The sequence below is a fragment of the Pituophis catenifer genome, unplaced genomic scaffold (assembly GCF_029215685.1).
Source record: "Pituophis catenifer annectens isolate HBS135680 unplaced genomic scaffold, rPitCat1.0.hap2 SCAF_1, whole genome shotgun sequence".
Classification (NCBI taxonomy): Eukaryota; Metazoa; Chordata; class Lepidosauria; order Squamata; family Colubridae; genus Pituophis; species Pituophis catenifer.
In genome coordinates, this window is record NW_027256881.1 from 43,576,766 (window position 1) to 43,603,401 (window position 26,636).

Below are 26,636 nucleotides of genomic sequence, written 5' to 3' on the forward strand. Positions count from 1 at the left end.
TATTATAATGGCAGCCATAACTTGCATTGTATTCATCAGGAGCTCTCAGATGCTAAGGTGTCTTAAAAGGCTTAGGCCTTCAGAACATGTTTGGCTTCAGGGACAGAACGCACAAAGGGAAAGAGAGAAAGAGACAAAGCTTCAAAAGTACATGTAGGCCAGGGGTGGGTTCTACTTACCTTTACTACCTGTTCGCAACAGGGCTGTGTGCATGCGCAGATCATCATTTATGATGTCCAGGCGGGTGGGCGGAGCCTCCCGCCAATTTTACTACCGGTTCTATAGAACTGGACACAACCGGGAGCAACCCACCACTGATGTAGGCCTCCAAGATTGGCTTTGCACCCCTTTCCCATTTTGAGTGTAGAGTAGCCAAGATTGATCCTTTGTCCATCCAGGTTTCTTTGATATTGTGATAAAAAATTCTATTCCCCCCTTGTCAAATCATCATAATTGCCTTTGAACAAGGTAATCAGACCATCTTTCTCTTATGACTAATTCTAAAGATCTGTACTGGAATTTTTTTTTTTTTAATTTGATTTATATGCCGCCCTTCTCCAGAGACTCAGGGCGGCTTACAATGCGTTAAGCAATAGCCTTCATACTTTTGTATATTTATACAAAGTCAGCTTATTGCCCCCAAAAACTGGGTCCTCATTTAACCTACCTTAGAAAGGATGGAAGGCTGAGTCAACCTTGAGCCTGGTGAGATTCGAATTTACAGTAATTGCAGACAGCTGGTGTTAATCACAATGCTTTTAGTCTGCTGAGCCACCAGAACTATTGTTGTCCTCCTTCAGTTGCTGGGCAGCAATAGATAACAGTATTCGCTTGCAAACTGCCTCACCTGATTTGCAGGCAAAAGTGACTTTTCTGGCTGCTGTTTCTTAGCCCATTGTCATCAATGAGTATCTTCTTCATGTTTTTAAAAAAATAACAAAAGAAATGAATAATAGGTAAGGCCACCAGTAATATTTAGATTTGCTTGTTTTAGAATATAGAATTCAGAGACAAGCAGAAATGAGAACTATTGATTGTATATAAACTCATATGCTTTTCATGAAAATCTGAATGGCTTTTTTAGAATAAGTAGAGTTGGAGTAGATCATCTTTCCCCAATTTGGTATGACTCAGTTACATTATATACCATCTCACCAATTAGTGAGATGGGAATTATGAAATATTGTATATAAAGCAACAGATCAGTCCAAATTGGGAAAGGCTGATATATAGATAGTCCTTGACTTATTCCTTTAGTTATTCATTTAACACTGGTTCAAAGTTACGATGGCCTCAGAAAAGTGACTTATAACCCATCCTTGAAGTTATGGTTATTGCACCCGTGTACCACTCCCATAGTCACATGTTTGCAATTTGGGCATTTGGCAACCAACTTACATTTACTACGGTTGCAGAATCTTAAGGCCACAATTCACTACCTTCCCAGTTGACTTCCATCAAGCAACGACAATTGGAAAAGGAGGATTCACTTAATCACCATAGTAAAAATGGTCTTAAAGTTGGGTTGGTTGGCACATGATTACTCACTTAGCAACTGCATGTTTTAGCAACCAAAATTTCAGTCCCAGTTGTGCTCATCAGTCAAGAACTACCTGTACAGAAGATCAATTGTAGACAGATCCAGCAGGTGACTGATACATTCATCATATGTCTGTACATTAAGCACATATTTATCCCATCATTAACGATTAAACTAAAATAATGTTATTTTTATTTGTGTCAGACAGATTATTTCAGTGGTTGGGTTGCCAAAAATCTGGTAGCATTTGTTATTCATTATTGCACATTCTTAATAATTGAAGCTACTTATTTGAATAGCTGAAGCTCAGCAAAATGCTTGCCAAATCAGATTTAGTAACTCAATATGTTATCCTGACTAGCCATATGGTTAGTTATTTTTTAAGCCATAAACAAACAAACAGGAACAAGCATTTAGTATATTGCTAAAGCATGATTTGCCTGCAATTTTCTGTGTATCCCATAGATGTCAGTATATTTCTTTCTATCCCTTGAATTCTTAAAAACATAAATCAGTGCAATAATGAAATCTAAGACTAAAATCGAATGTTAAATTAAACATTTACAACGAAGACAGAACGGTATACAGGGATTTAAGAAGTATAAAGGACATAAACATCAAGGCTAATTAAATTTCATCACAAATAGGTCAATCCTCATGAAATCATAAGCAGAAAAAAAATAGATTGGTTAAGTTCAAAGTATGTTTACTTTTTCTAAAGCAGATATGAGAAGCCAACTCTTACAGCATTTCTATATAACAAAATGACCAGGATCCTGATCTTGTACACAGATTTATTTATTTATTTATTTATTCATTCACTATTTTTTATTTCTTAGATTTTTATCTCACCTTTATTATTCTTTATAAATAACTCAAGATAGCAAACTTACCTAATATTCCTTCCTTCTCCTATTTTTTTCACAACAACCCTATAGACTGAGAGAGATTGACTGCACCAAAGACATCCAGCTGGCTTTCATGCCTAAAGCAGAACTAGAATATACAATCTATGTAACATTTGATATAGTTTAGGTTTTTTTGGTCAATAACACACATCATCTGCATCCAAAAGTACAGGTGTATTCATTTCGCCAACTAATACACCCCTAATGTCATAAGGATTCCTGATACATTTATCCATAAATGCATTCAACATCCAAGAGCCATCATCCAACCTAAACAAGAAGAGACAACCATCCCCACATGGTTCTTCCTATTTTGATTTAGGAACCGATTGTCCAGATTTTAGCTTTCTTCAATGATTTTGGTTTTAAATGATAGTCTGGAATACTACATTGACACAACTATAGTTTGACCAAACTTACCTTTTTCAAATTTCTGCAGGAAACCTGGAACAAAAATGAGTAGCAGCTGGCATTCAATAATAGCTGTATTCACATATCCATTAATGTTGCATCTATTCATTTTTCCATTTATCTTAGGAAAAATCATAAATATATTATTCATAAAGAAGTGTTTTATTAAGTCCTCTATCTTATGATAGAAGGCCAAATTCAATTATCATTAAAATTAAAGTATAATACAATAAAGTATAAAACAATAAAGGTAAAGGTAAAGGTTCCCCTTCCACATATGTGCTCGTCGTTCCCGACTCTAGGGGGCGGTGCTCATCTCCGTTTCAAGGGTGTAGAGCCAGTGCTCTTCAAAGACGTCTCTGTGGTCATGTGGCTGGCATAACTAAATGCCAAAGGAGCACAGAACGCTGTTACCTTCCCACCAAAGGTGGTCCCTATTTTTCTACTTGCATTTTTTATGTGCTTTCGAACTGCTAGGTTGGCAGAAGCTGGGACAAGTAATGGGAGCTCACTCCATTATGTGGCACTAGGGAATTGAACCACTGAACTACCGACCTTTCGATCGACAAGCTCAGCATTTTAGCCACTGAGCCACCACGTCCCCTTTTAAAACAATAAAATAAAACAATAGAAAACCATTAACTACGGCAATAAAAAGCACTAAATAATAAATAGTACACCTCAACAAATTTAAGAGGAACCGTTTTAAAATATTCATGCAAACAGGTTTATACTAGACAATAAAATTTTAAAACACTGCCACCAGACATACCCAAATTTAGGTTGTTATACAACTGGGTCACCATAAGAAAAAAAAGTTCCTCTTTCTTTGTAATCCATATAATTTATTCTTCCTTTATAGACCATTTTTCCTCCAGTTATCTCTATATTAATGTTACATTTTCCTCTAAATTTGTTATCTAATTTGCCATTTTGATTAAATGAGGTTTTTGCTATAATTAATTTTACCCATTCTAGTTTTGAACAAACATTCAGAAAAATGATGGGTGTATTGACAGTGATTTAAAGGTTTGCATTCTCCTGAATTTATGTACAGTATAATTGGATTTGAACTACAATTATTAATTCCTGTGGTCTTGTTGCAACAGAAATATAAACAACATGACTAAAATACGGTAATAAATTACACTGTGGAGTTCTATGACTTGAAAGTAATCATCTTGAAAGCAAAATATACAGACTTATAATGTGTACAGTATTATTATCTGTAATAAAAATAAGACAAAACATTCACTGCCAAACATCAAGGAAGCTTGAGCATTGTCCAAGGCTTTCTTCCTTAAATGAAATGAATTTGGCACAACAAATTCATCAAGAGTTTGACACTTTGACATAAAATGAAAGTTATGCCAGGCAGGGCCGGATTTAGATGAAAAGAGGCCCTAGGCTATTCCACTTATGAGGCCCTTTCACCTATAGTGAAAGTGTAATTTTAATTTTGCTAACAATTTGAATGTAGGCCCCTCTTGATCTTGAGGCCCTAGGCTGAAGCCTAGTTAGCCTATAGGAAAATCCGGCCCTGATGCCAGGTCAGTTTTCAGTTTGGAAACAACCTTTTTTTTTTTTGAAATGTATTTACATTGCAAATTTAAAACTCAGTCCAAAAACCTCACACTGAAGAGTAAACGGGAGTTTCAGTCTGACCATCTTCTGTTCCCAAATTACACTGATTATTTTCGAAACAGTGATTCAACTATGCATAAAACATTAGCACATATATATTCTAGTTTATTATATTATAAACAGATTTTCATTCATCATGGCATCTCCATCTGAAGATATAGAGGAACTACGAAACATATTGTTAAAAGGAGTTATTTGAGTAGAACAATTGGATTACTGGCCCTGCCTCCCTTTCTATGCATCAGTGAAGTTGTATTCCTGGCTACACTTCAGCTGGTTATAAATAAATACAATATCAATAATTTATTTAGTGGAGAAAGCAAACATGCATGCAAATGTTATATTGGACTACTAAAAATGACTTCATATATATATGAAGTTCCCCTACGTAGGGAAAACCTAGCCAGGTTTTCCCTACGTAGCCAAGGTTTTTTTGTAGCTCCAGCTCAGTAGAATCACATCTACTCGGTTCTGGGCTTTTTTTCTTTTCTAACACCTAGCAAGCTCTAACTGCTAGGTGGGAGACCTAAATAGATCCATTTCTAGATCTATTTAGGTCTCCCACCTAGCAGTTAGAGCTTGCTAGATGTTAGAAAAGAAAAAAAGCCCAGAACCGTTTTTTTCTGATTTCATATATGTATAGAATAACATGTACATATTTTTTTTTATTTGATTTATATGCCGCCCTTCTCCAGAGACTCAGGGCGGCTTACAATGCGTTAAGCAATAGCCTTCATACTTTTGTATATTTTATACAAAGTCAGCTTATTTCCCCCACAATCTGGGTCCTCATTTTACCTACCTTAGAAAGGACGGAAGGCTGAGTCAACCTTGAACCTAGTGAGATTTGAACTTGCAGTAATTGCAGGCAGCTGATGTTAATAACAGTGCTTTAGTCTGCTGCGCTACCAAACACTATTTGCTACTTAACTTATCTGATCCCATAGCCCCCAGTTTCCCATTGGATCATCCTCATGTTGAAAAAAAATAGAATTGAACTCTACATGGGTATTTTGAGGGAAGACCCATCTTGCAGTTGTCTCCAGAAAGAGCACAATCTCATTTGGACTATATAACCTGCAAGGCTGCACATTTTGCTAAAGAAGCTTGATAATGCATCCACTGTTAAAAATGATTCCTATGTCACTGTGTCATAACAACTTGAAAAAAGCTCAAAGTGGCCTTTTCGTGGTATTATACAGAATGCAATATAGAATAACAAGGTAAGCCAGGTTCATAGTATAAATGATATTTCCAGGAGCTATAAAATTTTCTGTAACCATAAGAACTCCAGAAATGACTGTTCATCAACTTAGGCTACAATGTATTAAAAACACTGATATGTTTTTAATCTAACTTTTTCCTCCTTCCTACACAGTTGTTTTACCAGCTGCAGGGAGACATGTGCCTGAAGATAATAGAAAATGGAAAACACAAGGATATCCACATTAAAGAAGGAGAGGTAAAGATATGTTTGTGTATAAACTAGCAACCAAATCTCAGGCTGTAATTCTAGTATATTTCTGTTTTGGTATATATTATTTTCATATAAAAATGTATTTAATAATTACATGAGACAGTTCAGTAAATTTTCCATTTCCCAGTTTGGTAGCACATCATGCAAAAAAAAAAAAATGAAAAACCTGAAATATGTTAAAGTTTATATCATTATTGTTATTATCATTATTGTGACACTACATCACGATATAATTTTAATTAGCTATTCTAAGAACTTTTTCACAAGTGCTGTTACAAAGATAACAGAAGAGCTGAAGGTACTAAAGCTAGAATCAGTACTTAGACCATTCAGAATCATTATATAAACCCTGAGGAGATATTTTCAAGATATTTTATTTTCAAAAAAACGTTTTCAAGGTTTTCAAGTAAAAATTGGACAAGTATTTGTTCAGGATGTTATAAGGTCTCCTGCCTTGGATAGGGGTTCTACTAGAAGACCTCCATCTTCTACTGTAGTTCTATGATTCTATAATTCTGACTCTGAAGGTTGGGCAAAGTCTCTCGCCTCAACATTGAGGGAAGAAAAGAACTAAAATTTAAACCCCTGGTGAAAACATATATATTTCTAATGCAGGGTTGACATGCTACCGGTTTACTTCGGTTCGGGCAAACCGGTAGTGATAAAAACTACCGGTTCGGGTGAACCAGTAGTAAAAAAAACACTTTAAAAAGTTTTTTTAAAAAAGGTTCCAACGATCATAGCTGTGCCGCACGATCGTTGGAACCTTTTAAAAAAAAATTTAAAGCATTTTTTTACTATCGGTTTGGGCGAATAGGTAGTAAAAATATGCTTTAAAAAAGTAAAAAAAAAGGTTCCGACGATCGCACGGCACAGCTGTGATCATAGGAACCTTTTTTTTTTTAACTTTTTTAAAGCATTTCTTTACTACTGGTTTGGGCGAATAGGTAGTAAAAAATGACTTTAAAAGTTTTTTAAAAAAGTTGGCCATGCCCACCCAGTTACATGACCCCCCACACCAAGCCAAGCCCACCAAGCCATATCCACGGAACCGGTAGCAAAACTTTTTGCACTTCACCACTGTTCTAATGTATGTTCTTCAGTAGGCAGATCTCCTGTGCAGTAGTGGGTTTCACTTACCTTGCTACCGGTTCAGAACTGTGAGCGTGCGTGTGTGCTTGCTTCACTTGTGTGTGGCAGTTCTGCGCAAGCGCAGAACCTTCTGCACATGTGCAGAGCATCTGTGATGACGTCCGGGTGGGTGGACGGAGCCTCCCACCACCGCCGCTATCGGTTCACCCAAACCAGGGTGAACCAGTAGAAACCACTGCTCCTGTGTATAAATGTGTGAAATTTATCCAGCCATGTTACAGTAGTGGCCAAAATTGTGGAAACCTTTTGGGAAAAGTGTATTTTTGAGGTTTGATGGCTAACAACACCACTTTATTAATCTTGGTCTCATCATTCCAAATAACACTGTCCCATTGTTCCTCAGTCCAGGTAACATGGATTTTAGCCCAGTTTAGTCTTTTCAACCTTTGTTTGAGAGATAAAAGTGGCTTTTTTCGTGGAATTCTAAATTTTAGCTCAAATTCCTGCAATCTGCGCTGAACAGTCCTTGCACTCAACTTCACATTGCATTGTGCCATTTCATCTTGTATACACCCAGATGATTTTCTTCTGTCATGTCGGCACAGTCTCTTAATTCTTCTATCATCACTTGCCATTGTGCACCTTTTCCTGACTTTACCAGTGTGGTTTTGTAGTTACTGAGTCTCATTATACTTCTTCAAAAACTTAGAAATGCCACCTTTGGTTAAGTTTCCACCAATTTTTCTTCTAATTTCTTTATAACTGTAGCCTTGTTGACTTAATAATACTATTTTACATCGCTTTCTGGATGATCAGTCAACTCTTTGCACCATTACTTTAATTTTATTACATTTTACAAGCTCACTAAATGAAATACAAAAAAACCCAACCAACTTGATAGCAATCACATAACACACTGACAAATGTCCTCCTCTCAGCTTCAATACATGATATCAATAACTGAATCCTACTGGGATCTGATTGGCTCATTGCCAAAACAAGATGACACCTGTTTGGCTCTCTAAACACTCATGCTCATTGGCTACAATCAGATGAAGGAAAGCTACCTGATATTAACATAAGCAAGTTGTGGTTCCTTTTTCTGGTTATTTAGCTATAGCTTTTCATAGAATACAGATAATTGAACAAACTTTGTTGCATTACATTCTTGATTAGATTATCTTTCCATTGATATATAATTTTATGGTACTACTCCAAAAGAAGGGGTGTTATTAGCCATCAAACCTCAAAAATACACTTTTTCCAAAAGGTTTCCACAATTTTGGCCATTACTGTATGTCTGTGAAACATCTCCTTATAATAAAGTTCAGAACACAGGTTGAATGTCTGGAGATTTGACAGAGTTGGGAGAGGCTGAGAGAAGAATGAAATGGAGAGCAAATCTAAATAATCAAGAAATAGTAGGCAAGCCCATTGGCAACATAACCCATAAAAAGCAATTTAGCATTTCAAATTATTCAAATCTGTCCCAATGAGCTCACTATAAAAGAGAGTAGGGAATCCCTTTTACAGTTACCAGGTTTCTGTATTTTACTGTTTCCAGGTTTCTGTTTCTGTATGTACTCCAGGCTATCTTTAAATAAATCTGTATAGATTTTCTTCTTTGATCTCGTCCAACTGCTTGTGGCTTGATGGGAGAGTTGAGATTTATTGCCATGCCTGGTATGTGAACTCTTTCATCAGGTAGCCTTCCTTCTGTACCTGTGGATTTAATTTCTTTTTCCTGTGAAAATAATTTGGACATGCTGTTTCATGTCTATTATTCCAGGTGCTTATAGACTGATCTCATTATAATTTGTTCTACAGCTTCCTAATTATTGATGTCGTTCTAATATGACTCTAGATCCCCAGATTCCCACCCCCCCTTCTTATATTATATTTTCTGTCCTCCAATCATCTGGACTTTACTTAATCAGTTGCAAAGATAATATGTAAGGTTCATCCAGCCCATCAATTAATTCCCATAATACCCTCAGATGTAATTCTTCTGAATGTATGCATGGAAACTCCCCCCCACCCCCATTCTTAGTTTATTCTGACCTTTTGTTTTCCATATGCCCTCTCTACAAAGCTGGGCTACTTTTATGTATACTTTCATGGTGAACTAACTCTTTCAGTCACCTACATTTTACTTTTTCATTTTCACATCTTCACTAAACATTTTGAATTTATTTGTTGGCTTAAATGTTCTTCCGTTTTCTTCTCTTATTGGAATTTTTACAATAGTTCAACAAACATTTTCATTTGAATTAATGCTAGATGTTGGGTAGTTTATTGGACTACTTCAGAGGAGCATTTCTACCTTTCTAAGGGTACAAGTCTTATCTGAGGTTGTTACTTAAGAGATTTAGTCCTCTGAAGGACTAAAATACTGAGTCTTCTCAATATTAATTTTAAAGCCTTCCCAAGCAGTGGCATTTTACTAGTGCTTTTGAACTACAACTATTTTCATGCCAATAGCCTGTGAACTACATAATTTAATATGGTCCCAGAAACCCACTATTATCATTTTCAAAGCCTGTTATTCCCCTGCAGTATTATCTTCTTTCCCTTCTTCTTCCATATCCAACAGGATAAATGCAAATAACTGTTGAGCAGTCATGGTGTTAATTTTTAATTCTTTGTCAATATCATTTGCCCCATTTCGATTAGTAGGAAGGAATAAATCTTCAAATTGTTATGTCATGATCGTAAATGATAGATATGCCAGATACCTTTTAAAAGCTTAAGGATGAGATCAGTAGACAGTTTCTCCTGTTCCTCACAAGTTGTAAATTGCCACTGTCTTACTCTATCATTTCCAAGGGACAGGTATTCAAGGATGTACCTTCCTGTCTGCTGTTTAGCAGTTTTTCTGTTTGTATGGTCCTTGGTGCTCTCTGAGACTGGTAGTTTTCTTGCAGATGTTTCATTACCAAACTAGGTAACATCATCAGTGCTGGAAGGGAGTGGGGTTTGCTCTCTGTTTACATACAAGTGGCTTGCCCTCTCAGTGTTGATGGTAATGTTCTTAGTGGTTCCTTGATTAGGCTGTTGTTTACTGTTAGCTTGTTTGTCTGTGTTGGTAGTTCCTTGATTGAGGTATTGCTTACTTCTTGGTTGTTCTGCTCATATGGTGTTGATTGTGTGAGGAAATGTTTTGGGATTTTTGATTGTCTCTTTTGAATGGTATGTAGATATTGTTTATCTCTATGTGCCTGTTGATAACCTATTTGTCAGAGTGCCAGGGCTCCAGAATCGTTTGGCATTTTTGGACTTGGCTTGATCTAGGATGCTCACAGATTCCCAGTTGAAAATATGACTAAGTCTGTCCATGTGTTGTGAAATTAAGGAGTTTTCATCATGCCTTCTGATTGTTCTAGATGGTGTTCATGGATGTGCTCTGCTAGGCTTCTACCTGTTTGTCCTACATAGTGACTGTTACATTCCTTACATTGTATGTTGTATCTGACTCCTGGGTTTTTTTTTCTTCTGGGGCTTTTAGTTTACTTAGGATGTTTTGGAGGGATTTAGTTGGTATGTGTGCTATGGTGATGCCACATGGTTGTAATTGTCTGTTGTTGGTTTCTGATATGTTTTTGATGTATGGCAGTGTTATTTTTTTCATAACTTGTGTCAGTTGAGTGATGGTAGGTTCAATGGTTAGGCGCTTTTTGATAAAGTTGTATGGCTATCCATTTTGTTGGAACACATTGTATAGATGCTTTGTGTCAACAAGGATCTCCAGCATGGGTTTTCCTTTTGATGCTTGCTTGCTATCGGCTGTAATAGTAACAGGGAGTGGGGGCATGGCACTGGGTTTTGGGAAGTGTGCTCGTGTGATGAAGGCCCGTGTGAACGAAAAGGGAGCTTTGCTTTCCAGAACTACTGCACTGCTGAGTGGAGTTGTTTATACCCAGTCAAGGCCAACCGTCCTAGAACTCCACATGGATGAAAACACCTGAAGATGTGCCCCACACAACACTATACAAGACGTAGATTGGACCTTTAGCCTGGGTCCCTGGAGGGAGGGATTTGGAGAAACTTTCAATATGTAATTTTCACGCCTTTTGGCTTAGATCTTGCTTTTCTTTCACTACTGTCATTTCAAACTCAATAAAAGTATCTTCAGGATACTTCAGGGGGTTCTTGGGTTTTGAACAGAGGCAGGCCTGACATTCTGTTTCCATTGGTTCAGGGTGCTGCAGAGTGTTTATGGTCGTCTAAATAGTGTTCTTACACAGCTTCTCTTGTGAGAGGTTGGGTTGTTACTTTGATAATGGAGCACTTGGTGATCTGGGTAGTTTTTCAATAGACTTGTGTTTCTAATTTGCCATCACTGCCTCCACTGATGAGTATATCTAGGAAAGGGAGTGTGTTATTGTTTTCTTCTTCCGTTAGGAGAAAATAGTTTCTCTACTTCCCCAGAAGCTCAAAGCCAATATCCTCTGCAATATAATTTCCTGAGTTCTGCTTAGCAGAATATATTTTATGTTTTTTGTTATTAATTGTTACTCTTTGACAACTCTTCGTTACTTTGATTATTTTTCTTATGTAGAATTACTTCCACTGTTAGCTTTTGCTGCAGTGACTCTTGCTTGCCCTAATAAATCTTTTACTTTCTCATAAACTGCACTATGACCATTCTCTCTTCCAATTCTCAATTTTTTCTTCAAGCATTGCTACAAGTTTGTAGCTTTTGTAATATATGTCAGGCTATTTTCATGAACAAACACAAACATGGGTATATGGGAATGTATGTTAGTTATTACCTATTTGGGCTTAGGGATTCTATTTATTTCATTTATTGAGTTACTACCTTCCATTGAGGACCTGTATACTGCACGAGTCAAAAAGAGGGCTGTGAAAATATTTACAGACCCCTCACATTCTGGACATAAACTGTTTCAACTCCTTCCCTCAAAAAGACACTATAGAGCACTGCACACCAGAACAACTAGACACAAGAACAGTTTTTTCCAGAACGCCATCACTCTGCTAAACAAATAATTCCCTCAATACTGTCGAACTATTTACTAAGTCTGCACTACTATTAATCTTCTCATCGTTCCCATCACCCATCTCCTTCCACTTATGACTGTATGACTGTAACTTTGTTGCTTGTGTCCTTATGGTTTATATAGATATTGTTTCCTGATTGCTTATTTGTACCCTATGACTATCATTAAGTGTTGTACCTTATGATTCTTGATGAATGTATCTTTTCTTTTATGTACACCGAGAGCGTATGCACCAAGACAAATTCCTTGTGTGTCCAATCACACTTGGCCAATAAAAAAATCTATTCTATTCTATTGAGATGTATTTTGTGTTGGGGGGAGGCTGCACCAAGGGAGGCTCATTCAATTTCGTTGTACACATGTTGTGCATTGACAATAAAGGTTTGATTTGATTTGATTTGAACATGTCAAAAGCACTGCAAGTCACAATTATAGAGCCATGTTCTGTTTATCTTCACTTCTGTTTCTTAAGGCACTGTCATTAGAAAAGCATTTATTTCTTCTTGTACCTTTCTTAGGCCCTCAGATTAAGGTAATGTCCATTTTCCTCTTAGAAGGAAAATTTGATAGACATTCAACTCTTTTGCTAAAAACCTAAAAACTTAGCTCACTTGCTAAGTTTTCTTCTTCATAACTACCTTATATTCTTCCCACATTCTCTGTACAAGGTCTGCTTGCTCAGCAGGAAGCAGCCATTCAGTCCTACATAGTGGGCAATCAACAGCATCAGAACACACTACTTTGAGCCAGCAATTATTCAAGAGGTGAACTTTTCATTCTGTACAGCTGAGCATATAAGTCTCAGAGAAAGCATGATTCCTCTGTTTCATCCTGTTGAGCCTTTCAAGCTAGACCATATTAGGAAACAAAAGTCATGAAAGCTAATACTGTGTTTATTATGTTACAACTGGTTTGAATGTATTCCTCCCTCCTTTTATCTTCACAAGAATTAGGGAGGAGGGTCTTCTCTGCTCTAGACTTAGATTTCTTTTATCTGACTGTTATCTTGGTAGGGGCTCTTCCTGCTGTTCCTCAAGGTTGTTCTTTCTTCCCATTACATTTCCTCCTATGGCTAAACTCCTTTTCAATCACTCAAGGCATTCAAGGAAAAGTAGAATGGAAGAACAAAGGCCAACTGAGATGACAGAGAAGATGTAACCAAACTCCTGCTGTTGCTACATGTTTCAACTTTAATTTTGTTCTTAGATGTTTCTTTTACCAGCCAGGATTCCTCATTCTCCACAAAGGTATGCAAACTCTGTGGGACTGGTAATTGAAAGGAGAAGATTAGAAACAGAAACTGATGGACTGAGGTGAGATATAATTTTGTTATAAATCTGACTTTATCATTATAAGCCACTCTGACGGCTGCTAGAGTTGAAAAGTAATCTAAAATCTTTATCTCCATTAATAAATTATATGAGCATATGGACAGTGCTATGCTGAGGAAAATGCTCTGGCTTCTCTATAGAGCAGTGATAGCTATCCTTTTTGTCATCATGTGCCTGCACCCATAATGCAATGTGTGTGCAACCCCGCACGCCTGTGCACATGCCCCCCACCCTCCCCCATGCATGTACATATGCTACAAGCACTTTCCCCCCCCCCACGCATGTGTGCACAACCCACCCTGCCCCATTTTGGGCCTAGCAGGCCTCCCTGCAGCTTCCTGGGACGAAAAATGGGCCGCAGCCTGTTTTTGGTCCCAGGAGGCTGCAAGGAGGCCTGCTAAACCCAAAACAGGCTATGGGTGGGGTGCCGCACCCCCCCTGTACACCCTCAGCTCCCTGTGCATGTATGTGCATTCCCCCACCCCCCCATGCACACAGGACCCCCCCAGGATGCATGCACATCTGCTGCATTCGCCCCACCCTCTCGCATGTGCGGCAGAGACTCAAAAATCAGCTGGCAGTCAGGAGGTGTAGGCACATGTGGGGTGAAGCTGAATTGGGTGACAGCTCACATCCCACAGAGAGGGCTCTGCGTGCCACCTGTGGCACATGTGCCAGAGGTTCGCCATCACGGCTATAGAGTCTTGGGTCACTAGAATCAAGCTTTCTGTACTGTATCTTTAATTCAACAGAAGAATTAAGTATACAAACTCTGTTTGGTCACTTATGCCCTGGTCATCTTCTGTTTGGAGTTGGACTATAGCAATATGTGCTATATGGGGCTATCTTTGAAAAATATCTAGAAGCTTGCAGTTGCATGAGCAATCTTGGGCACCCAAAGAATGGCTTTTGTAACACCTTAGCTGTATGAGCTGCATTAGGTGCCAGTTTGCTTCTGGATCCAATTCAAATTGTTGGTTATGATTTTTAAAACCTTACATGGCATGGGGCCAAGTTACCTATGGTACCGTCTAATCCCGCCCCATCACCTCAGCCTATTCCCCCAGGTCAGACAGGGAAGGTATGTTGCAGACCCTGTTAAAGAATTATGACTGGTCAGGTCCAGGAAGACATTTTTCTCTACTGTTGCCTCTGCCCTTCGGAATATTCTCCCCAAAGGGTCAAGGTAGCCCCCTAATGTCATGACATTTCAAAAATATTTAAAGACTTGACTCTGCCATCTTGCTTGTGGTTGACAGAGGAGTACATAGCTGTGGGGTTGGTTAGTACTCTGAAAGCCCCTCCCTTTTAATTAACTTTTAATGTCACATTTTCTTATCCTGCTTTAAATTTTCAGTTCCGTTGTTATATTTTTAACATTTTAACATGTTTTTAACATTTTATTTATTCATCCCAGAGTCCAGGGGGATAGGCGGTTTCTAAATATGAGAAAAAAATTTAAATGAATAAAGAAGGTCTGTATGCAGTCAGAGCTCTGAAAACTATAATGTATTAGTGGATGTGGACCCAGTGTTTTATGCAATTGAATGTAGCATATTTGGATGTTTGGAGTTTATTCTCTTTCTCAAACTACAAGCATTCAGACTTTGATGGACATTATAGGGCTTAAAATATTCAGAAATCCAGTACTGGAGAAAACGGCATAGTTTTCTCGGTATGTAGTTTTTATCAATGCTGAGTTAAATATGTGGTGGCACAAAACATCATTTAATCAAATCCTTTTGATGTTAATGCAACTGGAGGGAGAAGGATTCATTATCCTCTCCCATCTGTCACTTCCTTGTATCACATTTCCTATCATGAGGAAAAATATTCATTCTTGAGATCATGGCTTTGCTGCCATATAATTATAGTTATCTAATGAGTTAAATTTAATCTAATCTAGGGAGCTGGAGACTTAAAACATATGAAGAACAGTTGCAGGAATTGGGTATGGTTACGGTTAGGGTTGAGAAGAAGGACTAGGGGGTGACATGATAGCAGTGTTCCAGTGTTCCAATATTTGAGGAGCTGCCACAAAGAAGGGGGGGGGTGTCATTCTACAAAAGACCTGAAGACAAGACAAGAAGCGATGGATAACTAAGGAGAGGAGCAACCTAGAACTAAGGAGAAATTTCCTGACAGTAAAAATAATCAACCTGTGGAATGACTTGCTTTCAGAAGTTGTAGATGCTCCACCATTGGAGGTTTTTAAGAAGAGACTGGATAGCCATTTGTCTGAAATGATATAGGGTCTCCTGCATGAGTAGTGGATTGGACTAGAAGACTTTCAAGTCCATTTCTATTCTGTTAGTCTGTTACAAATTTCTGTTCTGTTAATCTCATTTGATAGCACATAGCCAGTTTTTCCAAACTTTCAGCCTTGTCTGAATTAAATTCAAAGCATTATGCACTCATTTTTTTTCATGTTCATGACAAAATACATTATTTTAAAGAGGAAATTGTCCTCTCTTTTCTATATTAAAGATATTCTATATTTATTAAGAAATCTACAAGATTTGTATTCCCCCCCCTCCTTTTCTCAGATATTATGTTGGAGAATCAACAGATGTCCTTTTTGAAAGATGGTTTTACTGTGAAGATCTTGGTATACAACTTATTCCAATAATTCAAGAGTAAGTCTTCTTCAGGTTGAGCTTCATTCCTGGGACTTTCTGGGAAGATCTATGTGGGGTTTTTTGGCCACAACAGAAAGGGCTGGCCATTATTTTCACCCTCCCAGAATGTTTTTCCTGAAATGTCTCTGAAATTTCTGGTGTCCAAATTCTAATCAGGTTCCTCCTTGTATAAATTTTTTGAGATCATCTGTCACATAGCTGAAACCATTTCATTATGCAGATTAATAGTTGGCTTTGATTTATAGCATGACTATGTATTGGCACTTGTTTGAAAGTAGTTTGCTGTTTCAGAATTATTCGAAGGAGGTAGTTTTATTTTTCAATGATCTTCTCTAATTGTGTCCTGTATTTATTTTGTTCATAATTGTTTATACAAAGCTACTCCCTTTTTCTGTATGCCTCATTTTTATTCTAAAGCCACACTAATAAAATACCTGAACTATATCATCATATAATATCAGTATCAATGCTTTGAGAGATGTGCCTTAGATGGTCCAAATGGCACCATAAATATTCTAGAAGGTGGTATCCATAATCTTGGAAGAATCCTAAATTTTGTCAAAGTACAATAAACTTAACATGGAGCATCTTGGAAATGAGTATGAGAAATGTCCATAAAGCTTGAATATAAACTATATCCTGGGCATCAATCAAAGGGATTCCACTATTAATCAATGGTTTTTCTCTATACAATCTGAAGTAAGAGATGATGGATTTTAGAATTGTTAACCTTTTTTATTTCAGATTTTTCAGTTCAATGCAGTATCAAACTGGAAAACCCAATCCAGGTGATGTAAACTTTGAAACTAAAATAATTTTTCATCCAGCAAACAATAATAATTTTAAAAGCTTAACTAATTTTATTTTTCTTACATTCTTATCATTTGCTTGCTTTTAATATTCCTCTAAATGGAATTAACATTGCATGGGAAAAGTTGCCTTTTTTCCTCTATTCAATAATAAAATACGTGCCACAGAAAGGGAGAAGGATTAATTATTTTCCAAGCTAAACTCAGCAGGCAGATTGAGATCTCCAGTTGTCCCAAACCACAGTCATCATTATGCCTGAGTCCCAAACAGCAGGGAAATCCTCCACACTCCGTATATTTGCAAAAACAGTGATTATACCATTCCTGCAAAATTCTACTTTGATTTCTCTATCCATCACCAGAGAGAATGGGCTTTATTTTTACTCTCTTTCTATACCTTCCCTTTTTAACGTCAGTTTAAAAGAATGGTGGGTTCTCTCCCCTTTAGGTCCTTAAAGATCTGTAAGGTCCTCTTTAGATAGCCATTTTTGGGGAATGCTATAAGGGTGGTTTCGTACATTGGGCATGGAGTAACTTGGCTCATGGGTGGGCAGAGGATAAGTTGGGAACTTCTGGTTGACTTCTGAGTGATTTGAAATAGGCTGGCAAAGATTTAATTCTAAAACCATTAATGAGGGGGAAATCAAGAGACATCCTCTAATTAAAGTAGTAAGGCTATTACTATAGAGTAGCCATAACCTGCACACCCTTCCACTGTTTCTCCATAGCCACTTGTGCCTGATTCCTTCCAGATGTATTTGTACATATTTGGTGACAGGAGTCTTCTCACACTCTGAGGAGATTTTCAGCATTGCACTTTGTCCAAGGACCTCCTTAGAGAGAGATATTTGGCCTGAAGGGAAACAGATAGTGCAAGGTCTCCTGCGCTTACCAAGAATGTATCAATTGAAGGAAAGGCTTAGAGTCACAACATTGTTCTACTCTCCTAACATATCTCCTTCATATCCTTATGAAAACTTGGACAGGTGACTATATTATGAACTGGATAGGTATCAGTGGAGTACTAAAGTATCCCCAGACACTTTTCTTTGTGCTTGGAAAGTCCCCAGACACTTTCTGCCCTACCTGTCTATAAAAATGATAGACAATTTCTATCTACTGCTTTGCTTGAACGTGTTACTACTTCTGATTCCCCACAACCTCACCAAAAGAACAAAGGTACAAATGTGTACTGTAGTTTTAGCAGCCATTGTGTGTATGAACATGCTTCTCTTTTACCCAGCTGCTATTGTGAGAACACTCACAGCCTGTTCTTAGTGTTTCATATGATCGTAGCAGCCTTGGCAGTTTAAGAAAATCTGGATTCATTTTGGGAACTAGAAAATATACTTAATTTTGAGAAACAGTTGTATTTCAATGATGAACAGCATGCTTGGCTTCTAAAGATATCCAATTTTCCATAGCATCTTGAGCAAGTGTACTGCTGCCTTTTTGACAATTTATATAGTGAAAATATGAATACAGTTTAGCATTAAAAAATAGAAATCACAGAAGACATAGAATAACAGAGTTGGAAGGGACCTTTGAAGTCTAGTCAACCCTTGCTTGATCCAGGAAACCCTATACCAGTGGTAGGCAAACTTGGCCCTTTCACACCCTGTGGACTTCAACTCCCAGAATTCCTAAAACAGCCAAGCTGTTTTAGGAATTCTGGGAGTTGAAGTCCACAGGGTGTGAAAGAGCCAAGTTTGCCTACCACTGCCCTATACTATTCTGGACAAATGGTTGTCCAATCTCTTCCTGAAAGCCTCCAGTGAAGCATCTATAAGCTCCCGAGGCAAGCTGTTCCACGGATTAATTGTTCTCACTGTCAAGAAGCTTCTCCTAATTCTAGGATGGATCTCTCTTTAATAATCTTATATCCACTACATTTTGTCCTGCTTTAGATGCTTTGGATAATAGATTGAGCCCGCTTCTCTGTGACAACCCCTCAAGTATTGGAAGACTGCTATCATGTCACTCTTAGTCCTTCTCTTTGCTAGACTAGATATACCTAGTTCTCATAACCATTCATCATACAGTTTAGCCTCCAGACCAGTGGTGGTTCCTCCTGGTTCGGCCCGGTTCCGCTGAGCCAGTAGCGGTGACGATATGACATCACCGAACTGGTTCTGCCCTCCCCCACCCCCGCACCCCCATCCCCACCCCGCGTTATCCTTACCTTTTATTTGGCCCCACCCCCAATCTATTGCTGTTGCCTGAGTCCCAGCTGATGGGCTATAAGGAAAAAAAACTGTTTAAACTCTTGTGGTGGGGCTTCAAAGGGCCGCCCTACAGCTGATCAGTGGTAAAAGGCAGTTTGGTGGTAGACTAGTGCCTCCAAAAACAAATGAGTAGACCAGTGCCTGCAAAAATAAATGGGTAGACCAGTGCCTGCAAAAATACATGAGTAGACCAATGCGTGCAAAAATAAATGAGTAGACCAGTGCCTGCAAAAATAAATGGGTAGATAGGTACAGCTCTGCAAGCAGTTAAAAGCCTGATAGACCAGTACCTCTGCTAAATCCTAAATAATTGTCACATGACCATCAAGCCACACCCACAAAATAAGCCACACCCACAGAACCGATAGTAAAAAAAATTAGAACCCACCCCTGCTCCAGACCCCTAAACTGCCATATGAAAATATTTAGCATCCTAGATTAGGATGTCTACTTCTATATTTTCATTGTAAATTATTTTAGATTGTGAAGGTGTTGTAAGTGATTTTTTTCCAAATTAATCATTTTATTACAAAATACAAATAATGCATTGTAGACTACAAATAAAACTAAGTACATAAAATGAGTTTTTAGGGCATAATACTCTTCTAAAGAGTTTTGTAGACTCCCCCCCCCCCCAGCCCACCACTGGAATGAATAAAAATTCAAAATAGTAAAAATGAGAGGGTGTACCCAGCAACAGATTATTGATCTCATCACTAATGAGATGTTCATTGTGATGTGAATCATAATTCTTTGTCTTAACTTACATATATAGAGTGGTTTTTGCTTTATTTCCATCAGTTTTCAGTCACCAACCTCTTTCATTTAAAATATGTATAAGAAGTTATCATAGGAAAAACAAGTTGCAGCAATTAAGCAATGTTATTACACCATAATAGCAGAAACATCGTAATAGGCTGAAAACAAATGCAATATCATCGTTCCCACCCACCCCCCACCCCCACCTCACCCAGCCAATTATACTGCTGAAATTAGAAGCGGATGTTGTTAATGAACATTTGGGATACCACTGAGATACTCAATATTTTTCTGCATCATGTTTGGGCCATTGTTGAAAAAGCATCCCAAGGACATATTATGAAAGCACTCCCATTGCTTTTGAGGAGTAAAAAGTGGGTGGGAACTGGGATTTTATTATTGTTCTTAACAGAATGTTGCAGTTAATTTCATAAGGTATAGATCTGAAAATTTCAGAAGAGAATTTAAAACGCCCACTGATCTTTCAGACAGTTTAAATACAAACAGAAGCAGCTGCTGTGGCCTAGAGATGGAGCTCTTGCCTCACAATCAGGAGGTTGTGAGTTCAATCCTAGGTAGAGTCTCCTGCTTGGGCAGGGGGTTGGACTAGATGTCCTGCAAGGTGCCTTTCAACTCTGTTAATCTATTAAAATAGTACATTTCATTTACAAGGGTGATAACCAATTCTGTTCCACAGAGAGAAATGAGTCTCCAAAATATTGCTGAGTAGTATGGGGGAATATGGAAATGGACTGTGTTATGCAGCATGATAATTTAAAATGTTTGAAAGGGGGAGTTCCCCAATAAAGTGAATAATGGATGGAACATCTATTATAAAAATACAAGGCACAAGAGAGTGTACAGGTTTCTCTACTCTGATAAAATCAGGGAAACCAGTTAAAAGCTACTACTCATTTACATTGGTTGGGGCTCAGCTCTGTTCTAAATTGGTTCACAAATTTCTTGAAAATGTAAGATTGGCTCTCACAAGCTGGTATGAATCAGCTCCAATATACAATTGATAACAGTCCTCCCCAAGTAGCTTATAAACAATAGAAATAAGGTTCACTATGTTTAATGTTAATCGTATATAACAAATCACACTGAATCATCTATTGTTTATTAAGTGCACTTCAGAAAGAAGTGCAGTTTGTGTACAGCAGTATTTAGAGCAACAAGTTTTGGAAAATAGTATTTAATTTTTCAACCCATTCTGTTTCCCAGAGCTGTGCAATATAATAAAAGAGTCACACCAGAGGTGGGTTTCAGCAGGTTCTGACCAGTTCTAGAGAACCAGTAGCGGAAATTTTGAGTAGTTCGGAGAACTGGTAGTAAAAATTCTGACTGGTCCCACCCCATCTATTCTCTGCCTCCCAAGTCCCAGCTGATCGGAAGGAAATGGGGATGTTGCAGTATCCTTCCCCTGGAGTGGGTAGGGAATGGAGATTTTACAGTATCCTTTCCCTGCCATGCCCACCAGACCACACCCACCAAGCCAGGCCAAGCCCACCAAGCCACACCCACAGAATCGGTAATAAAAAAAATTGAGTCACACACTTGGAAAAATCATGGAATGCTAGAGTTGGAAGGAAATGGAGATTGTCTAGACCAGCTCCCTGTCCAGAGTTCAGATTCAGCCTGTTCACACCACTTCGGGAGAACCGGTTGTTAACTTTCTGAGCAGTTTGGCAAACTGGTTGTTGGAAGAAATCATTAGGGCAGAAAACCAGTTGTTAAATTACTTGAATCCCACACTGTCCCTATCCCATGCTGGAAGCCAGTATTATAGTATCCCCAAAAGGGGTTTACCCAGCCTCTGTTTAAATACTAGAGAGCCTACCAAAGACAATTTGCTTCATTGATGAACAGCTCTTATTATTAGGAAATTCTTTCTGCTGTCAAGTTGAAGTTGAAATCTGCTTCCCTGTAATGTATACATATTCCTTACATTCTGGAAAAACACTAAACAATTCTATTCTGGATTGTATTCAACCCCCTGCTTTGTCAGATATTCAGAATGAAGCATTTGTGACTGATAGTTGTTCATCTGAATATATATACACAATTATTATTTATTTATTTATTTATTTATTTATTTATTTATTTATTTATTTATTTATTTATTTATTTATTTATTTATTTATTTATATAGGCCGCCCTTCTCCGGAGACTCAGGGAGGCTTACAATGCATTAAGCAATAGCCTTCATACTTTTGTATATTTTATACAAAGTCAGCTTATTGCCCCCACAAACCGGGTCCTCATTTTACCCACCTTAGAAAGGATGGAAGGCTGAGTCAACCTTGAGCCTGGTGAGAACAATGAAGGGGAACCCACCACCCAGTGGTGGGTTCCTCCTGGTTCAGCCCAGTTCGCGAGAGCCGGTAGCAGTGACAATACGACATCACCAAACCGGTTCTCTGTCTTCGGGAGCTGGGCCCTGCCGCCCACCCCTGCGTTATACTGACCTTATATGTCTGCTTTTTTCGTCCAGCTGAGAGATGCGGCAAAGCGGATTGCTGCACCTCAGCTGGGCAGATTCGCAACGCGCTTGCGCAAAGCGCAAGTTTGGTGTGCCTGCAAGCGAACCAAGCATGCACGCGGCGATCGCACACAAAGCATGCAACCAAAGAAGCAATCGCACGCAAAGTGCGCACACAAAGAGAACTGGTAGTAAAGCCGGTTAGAACCCACCCCTGCCACCACCTCTCATACTAGATACTATCAAACTACTTTCAATGAGGGGTCCTTGGTGCTCTCTGAGCTGGGTTGTTTTCTTGCAGACATTTCATTACCCAATGAAGTCTTGGTTAATGAAACATCTGCGAGAAAATAACCCAGCTCAGAGCACACCAAGGACCCTTCATTTCAACCCTGAGCTACAAATATTCTCCTTTATTAGTACTACTTTTAGTGTTCCAATTTTCTCTTATTAGGTTTGAATCATCAAAAATAAAAAAGTATAATATAGAACATTGTCTTTTCAATATCTTTGTTCTCTTTTTATTTTTTATTTGTTTGTAGATGAAATCGTAAGAGCAATCCCTTTCCCACTCAATGATGTCATGGTCATGGATCCTTTTTCTTTGCAAGATTGGCTGAATGATTACAAAGAAAATATAGCTCTGAAACAATCCTTGAGTCTTTTTGGAGACAACTTTGAAACAGAGGTTAAAAAAATCAATTTTTAATTCTGAACTAGAAGGATCAAATAAGATTTTCTTATAATTGAAGAAATTATATCCTGTCGGGAGATTTATTTTGACCAAGATATTTTGCTTCTCTTTCTCTCTCTCCTTCTCTCTCTCACACACAAGTCTAGGTGCATAGCAGGGGTGAAATCCAGCAGGTTCTGACAGGTTCTGGAGAACCGGCAGCGGAAATTTTGAGTAGTTTGGAGAACCGGCAAATACCACCTCTGGCTGGCCCCAGAGTGGGGTGGGAATGGAGATTTTGTAATATCCTTTCCCTGGTGTGGAGTGGGAATGGAGATTTTGCAGTAGCCTTCCCCTGCCACTCCTACCAAGCCATGCCCACCAAGCCATGCCCACAGAACCTGTAGTAAAAAAAAAAATGGATTTCACCACTGGTGCATAGTATCTATAATTAGTAAATTACCTGTAGATTTTGGTACTCATGGCAAAAATTTGTTTCCCAGAAGAAAATTTTATCTTCCCATCACACTTGACATTATGTCTCCTTATGCCTAATTAAATTATAAATACTAACCCTGATGTGCAATCGAACTTCCCGGCTCACCTACTGACCCTACTCTTCTATTCATCAGACAGGACACATGGCTCTATAAAATAATTTGACTTTATTGTAAAGCTACATTAACAGAATCTTGCAAATCACCATCACTTTTACAGCCTGATAATTTAGGGAATGTCCCTCCTGAACCCTTTGCTCCATCCACTATGCAGTTGTGGGCTATGCAGCCTCTTATCTGTTGTTCCTCAGGCAGCATCTCTTTGCCTGTTTTTCAAAGTCATTCTCTCATACAATTACATCTATATAAAGGCAGAAACGGGTAAATCTATCTACTGTTGATTTGCTAATTCCCTAATCCCAATAACAAAAACACTCTCAAGGAAAATAGACTATTCTACTGCACTAAAAACACTCAGAAATCACTGCTTTTTTTCTTTTTACCTTGCATCTCTCTCCCCTTCTTGACTTTTCCCCTTTTCTTTCTGATCTTTGTTTCTATTGTATTTTATATCACAATAAATTCTAACAAAAACAAAGAAAAATACAGAAAAAAATCAACTACACGGGTTAGAATTTGAAATCTGGAGCAGCTCAATCTTCAGATTCTTCCTGAGTGCAAGCAGGGGTGATGCCAGCCTGAACATTACCGAGAGAGAGAGACCCCAGGTGCTACAACCTCCTGGCTTCTTCCCTACTTACAAGTGGAGAACTAGGAGTAGTTTTTCTCTAGATGACATGATAGGTTGGTCTAGTCTGGATAGGTTGGAGCAGGTAGTCCTGTAGATATCCAGGTGTCAAACCATAAGCCATACAATATTTTATAGATCATAACCAGCACTTTAAATTTCCCACAGAAACTAATCAGTAACTAGCACTTTGGTATATTGCAATTTTCCCAGGATTGGTGCCAGTTAGCACACTGGCCACTGCATTTAAACTCAGTGCTGCTCCTAATATTCTTTAAAGATAGCCCAAGGAAAAGCACATTGCAGTAGTCTAAATAGGTTGTAATGAAGGAATGTGTTGCTGTATTGAGATGCTCTTGTATCTCAATATCCGTGTATCTCTTATATCCGCGTATAGGGAATGTGCTAGGCCAAGAATATAGTTCCACCCGGACTAGATGGTCTACCCCGGTGAGGAGAACGGTAATGAGCATATATGGGTGTCAGGTGAAAGGTAGAGAAAAAAAGGACAACCGGGGTGGAGCGAGCATACATGATAAGAACATGAGGGTGAATGTACCAATATAAAGGGTGCGACCAAATGCCTCTTAAAAAGCAAGTTGGGCAGGGTGGTTCCAGACCATTCAGATGATCTTGAGAGTGTAACCAGCAGCCTTGGAAAAAATAGGTTTTAGTCTAAATAGGTTGTAATGAAGGAATGTGTTGCTGTATTGAGATGCTCTTATATCTGGTTAAAAAACTATGTACTGTATTAACTAAAGCTGGGCAAAGATCTCTCTAATTACAATTTATACCTGTGCCAGCAGGAGCTATGTATTAAGAAGGATGCCCAGACTGTAAACTTGCTCCTTCAGAGTAGTATTTGGCAGAAACAACACTATTTCAATAGAAAGCCTTGATAGGGATTAGCCTTCATCTGTTCTGCCTCATCCAGACTCAAGGCACTGGATAAACATCAGTTGCATCTCCAAGGTGGAAATGTGTATGGATGATACTTTGTTCCTTTTATTAAATCATGTCCAATTCTCAGGGACCGCCTAGACAAGTCCCTTTAGTTTTCTTGGCAAGACTCTTCAGAAGTGGTTTGCCATTGCCTATTTCTTAGGGCTGGGAGAAAGTGACTGGCCCAAGGTCATCCAACCAGCTTTGTGCCAATGTGGGATTAGAACTCATGGCCTTAACCCTTACACAAAGCTTGCTTTCTAATCTGGATAATGCTACACCACAAATATTTTTGTATTATTGTACTTGCTGATAAAACTTAGCTAGGAGTTGAAAGATCAGTAAAATAAAACTTTATTTCAAGATTTTTTAAAAACTAGGAGAAAGGAGTTTTACAGCCATTGGAGTAAAGTCAAAATAAAATCCATAGATCTGTTATCTGGCCACAGTTTTGGTTTGAAAAATATATATATGTAAAATAATTTTAGTTTGAAAGAATTGAAACATAATCTCTCTTAAGGAAAGATATAATTACAATGGAGTTGTTGCATGATTTAGATCTCCAATTCTTAACGCACCCTTTAGTGCTGTATTTGGTACATTTTTATCTTATTTTCTATTTGTACTAAAAACAGTACCAGATGTGACTTCAGATCCACCAAAGAGGCAAGTTACGGTATGTTCTTTGTTAGTTTTCCAACAATGTTCTTGGAAATTTTCCATTGTGCCAGGGCCACCTGTGCTGAAAACTTCCTTGTTGCAGCAAGAGAAATTAAGGAAATGAAGCAATGGAAAATATCCAATGATTACATCAACCTCTTGAAGGGGGAGCCGTGTCAATTCACCTTTAAACAAATCCGAAGCCATATTTGGGAATTCCCAAACTTAGAACTGTCTAAATCGGGACTTTCTATTCTGAACAAACTCTCTTAGCTAATAAAGCTGTGAAGATCAGTTGGGAATATTTTGCATGAAACCAGGTCTTGTGCCATGAACTGGGTGTTATTTTCAGCCTCCATGCACAATGGGAGTGATAATACTCCTCACAGTAAGCGTAGTTACTGGGGAAAATGAAATGGTGTGAAAACCATTATTTCAAAAACAGATGCTGCAAAAGCTAATCCTTTGAATCTTTGAAAGGAGAAAATTTTGGATATAATAGGTTGAGTTCATAATTCAAGAATAGTCAAAAATAAACTGTGTACTAACTGAACTAAGAGAGGTGTGTCACAAGGGTATATGGCATATTCCTTTTTTACTTTCTACTATATGATGAAAGAGTTTCTTATTTCTAAGAAATATGATATATTTCAGTTATATTATGAACAAGTGTGATGTGTTTCCTCACATATTACATTATATATATATATAAACACAAACTATTCTAAAAATATGAGTTCCAGGTATATTTGTAAACAAAGAAGCAGCGATTGATTCT

The 26,636-nt window shown here is 38.1% G+C and overlaps 1 protein-coding gene across 1 annotated transcript in view; it reads left to right on the forward strand.

Annotated features, from left to right (window-relative positions):
- The window catches only part of HAAO (3-hydroxyanthranilate 3,4-dioxygenase), a 35,874-nt gene that overhangs the window by 3,664 nt on the left and 5,574 nt on the right, over positions 1 to 26,636 (forward strand). Inside the window, exons 3-7 of the mRNA XM_070948467.1 lie at positions 5,882 to 5,965; positions 13,300 to 13,406; positions 15,971 to 16,060; positions 16,808 to 16,851; positions 22,881 to 23,026. Of these exons, the coding sequence (XP_070804568.1) occupies positions 5,882 to 5,965; positions 13,300 to 13,406; positions 15,971 to 16,060; positions 16,808 to 16,851; positions 22,881 to 23,026 (471 nt within the window). The remainder of the gene's footprint in view (positions 1 to 5,881; positions 5,966 to 13,299; positions 13,407 to 15,970; positions 16,061 to 16,807; positions 16,852 to 22,880; positions 23,027 to 26,636) is intronic.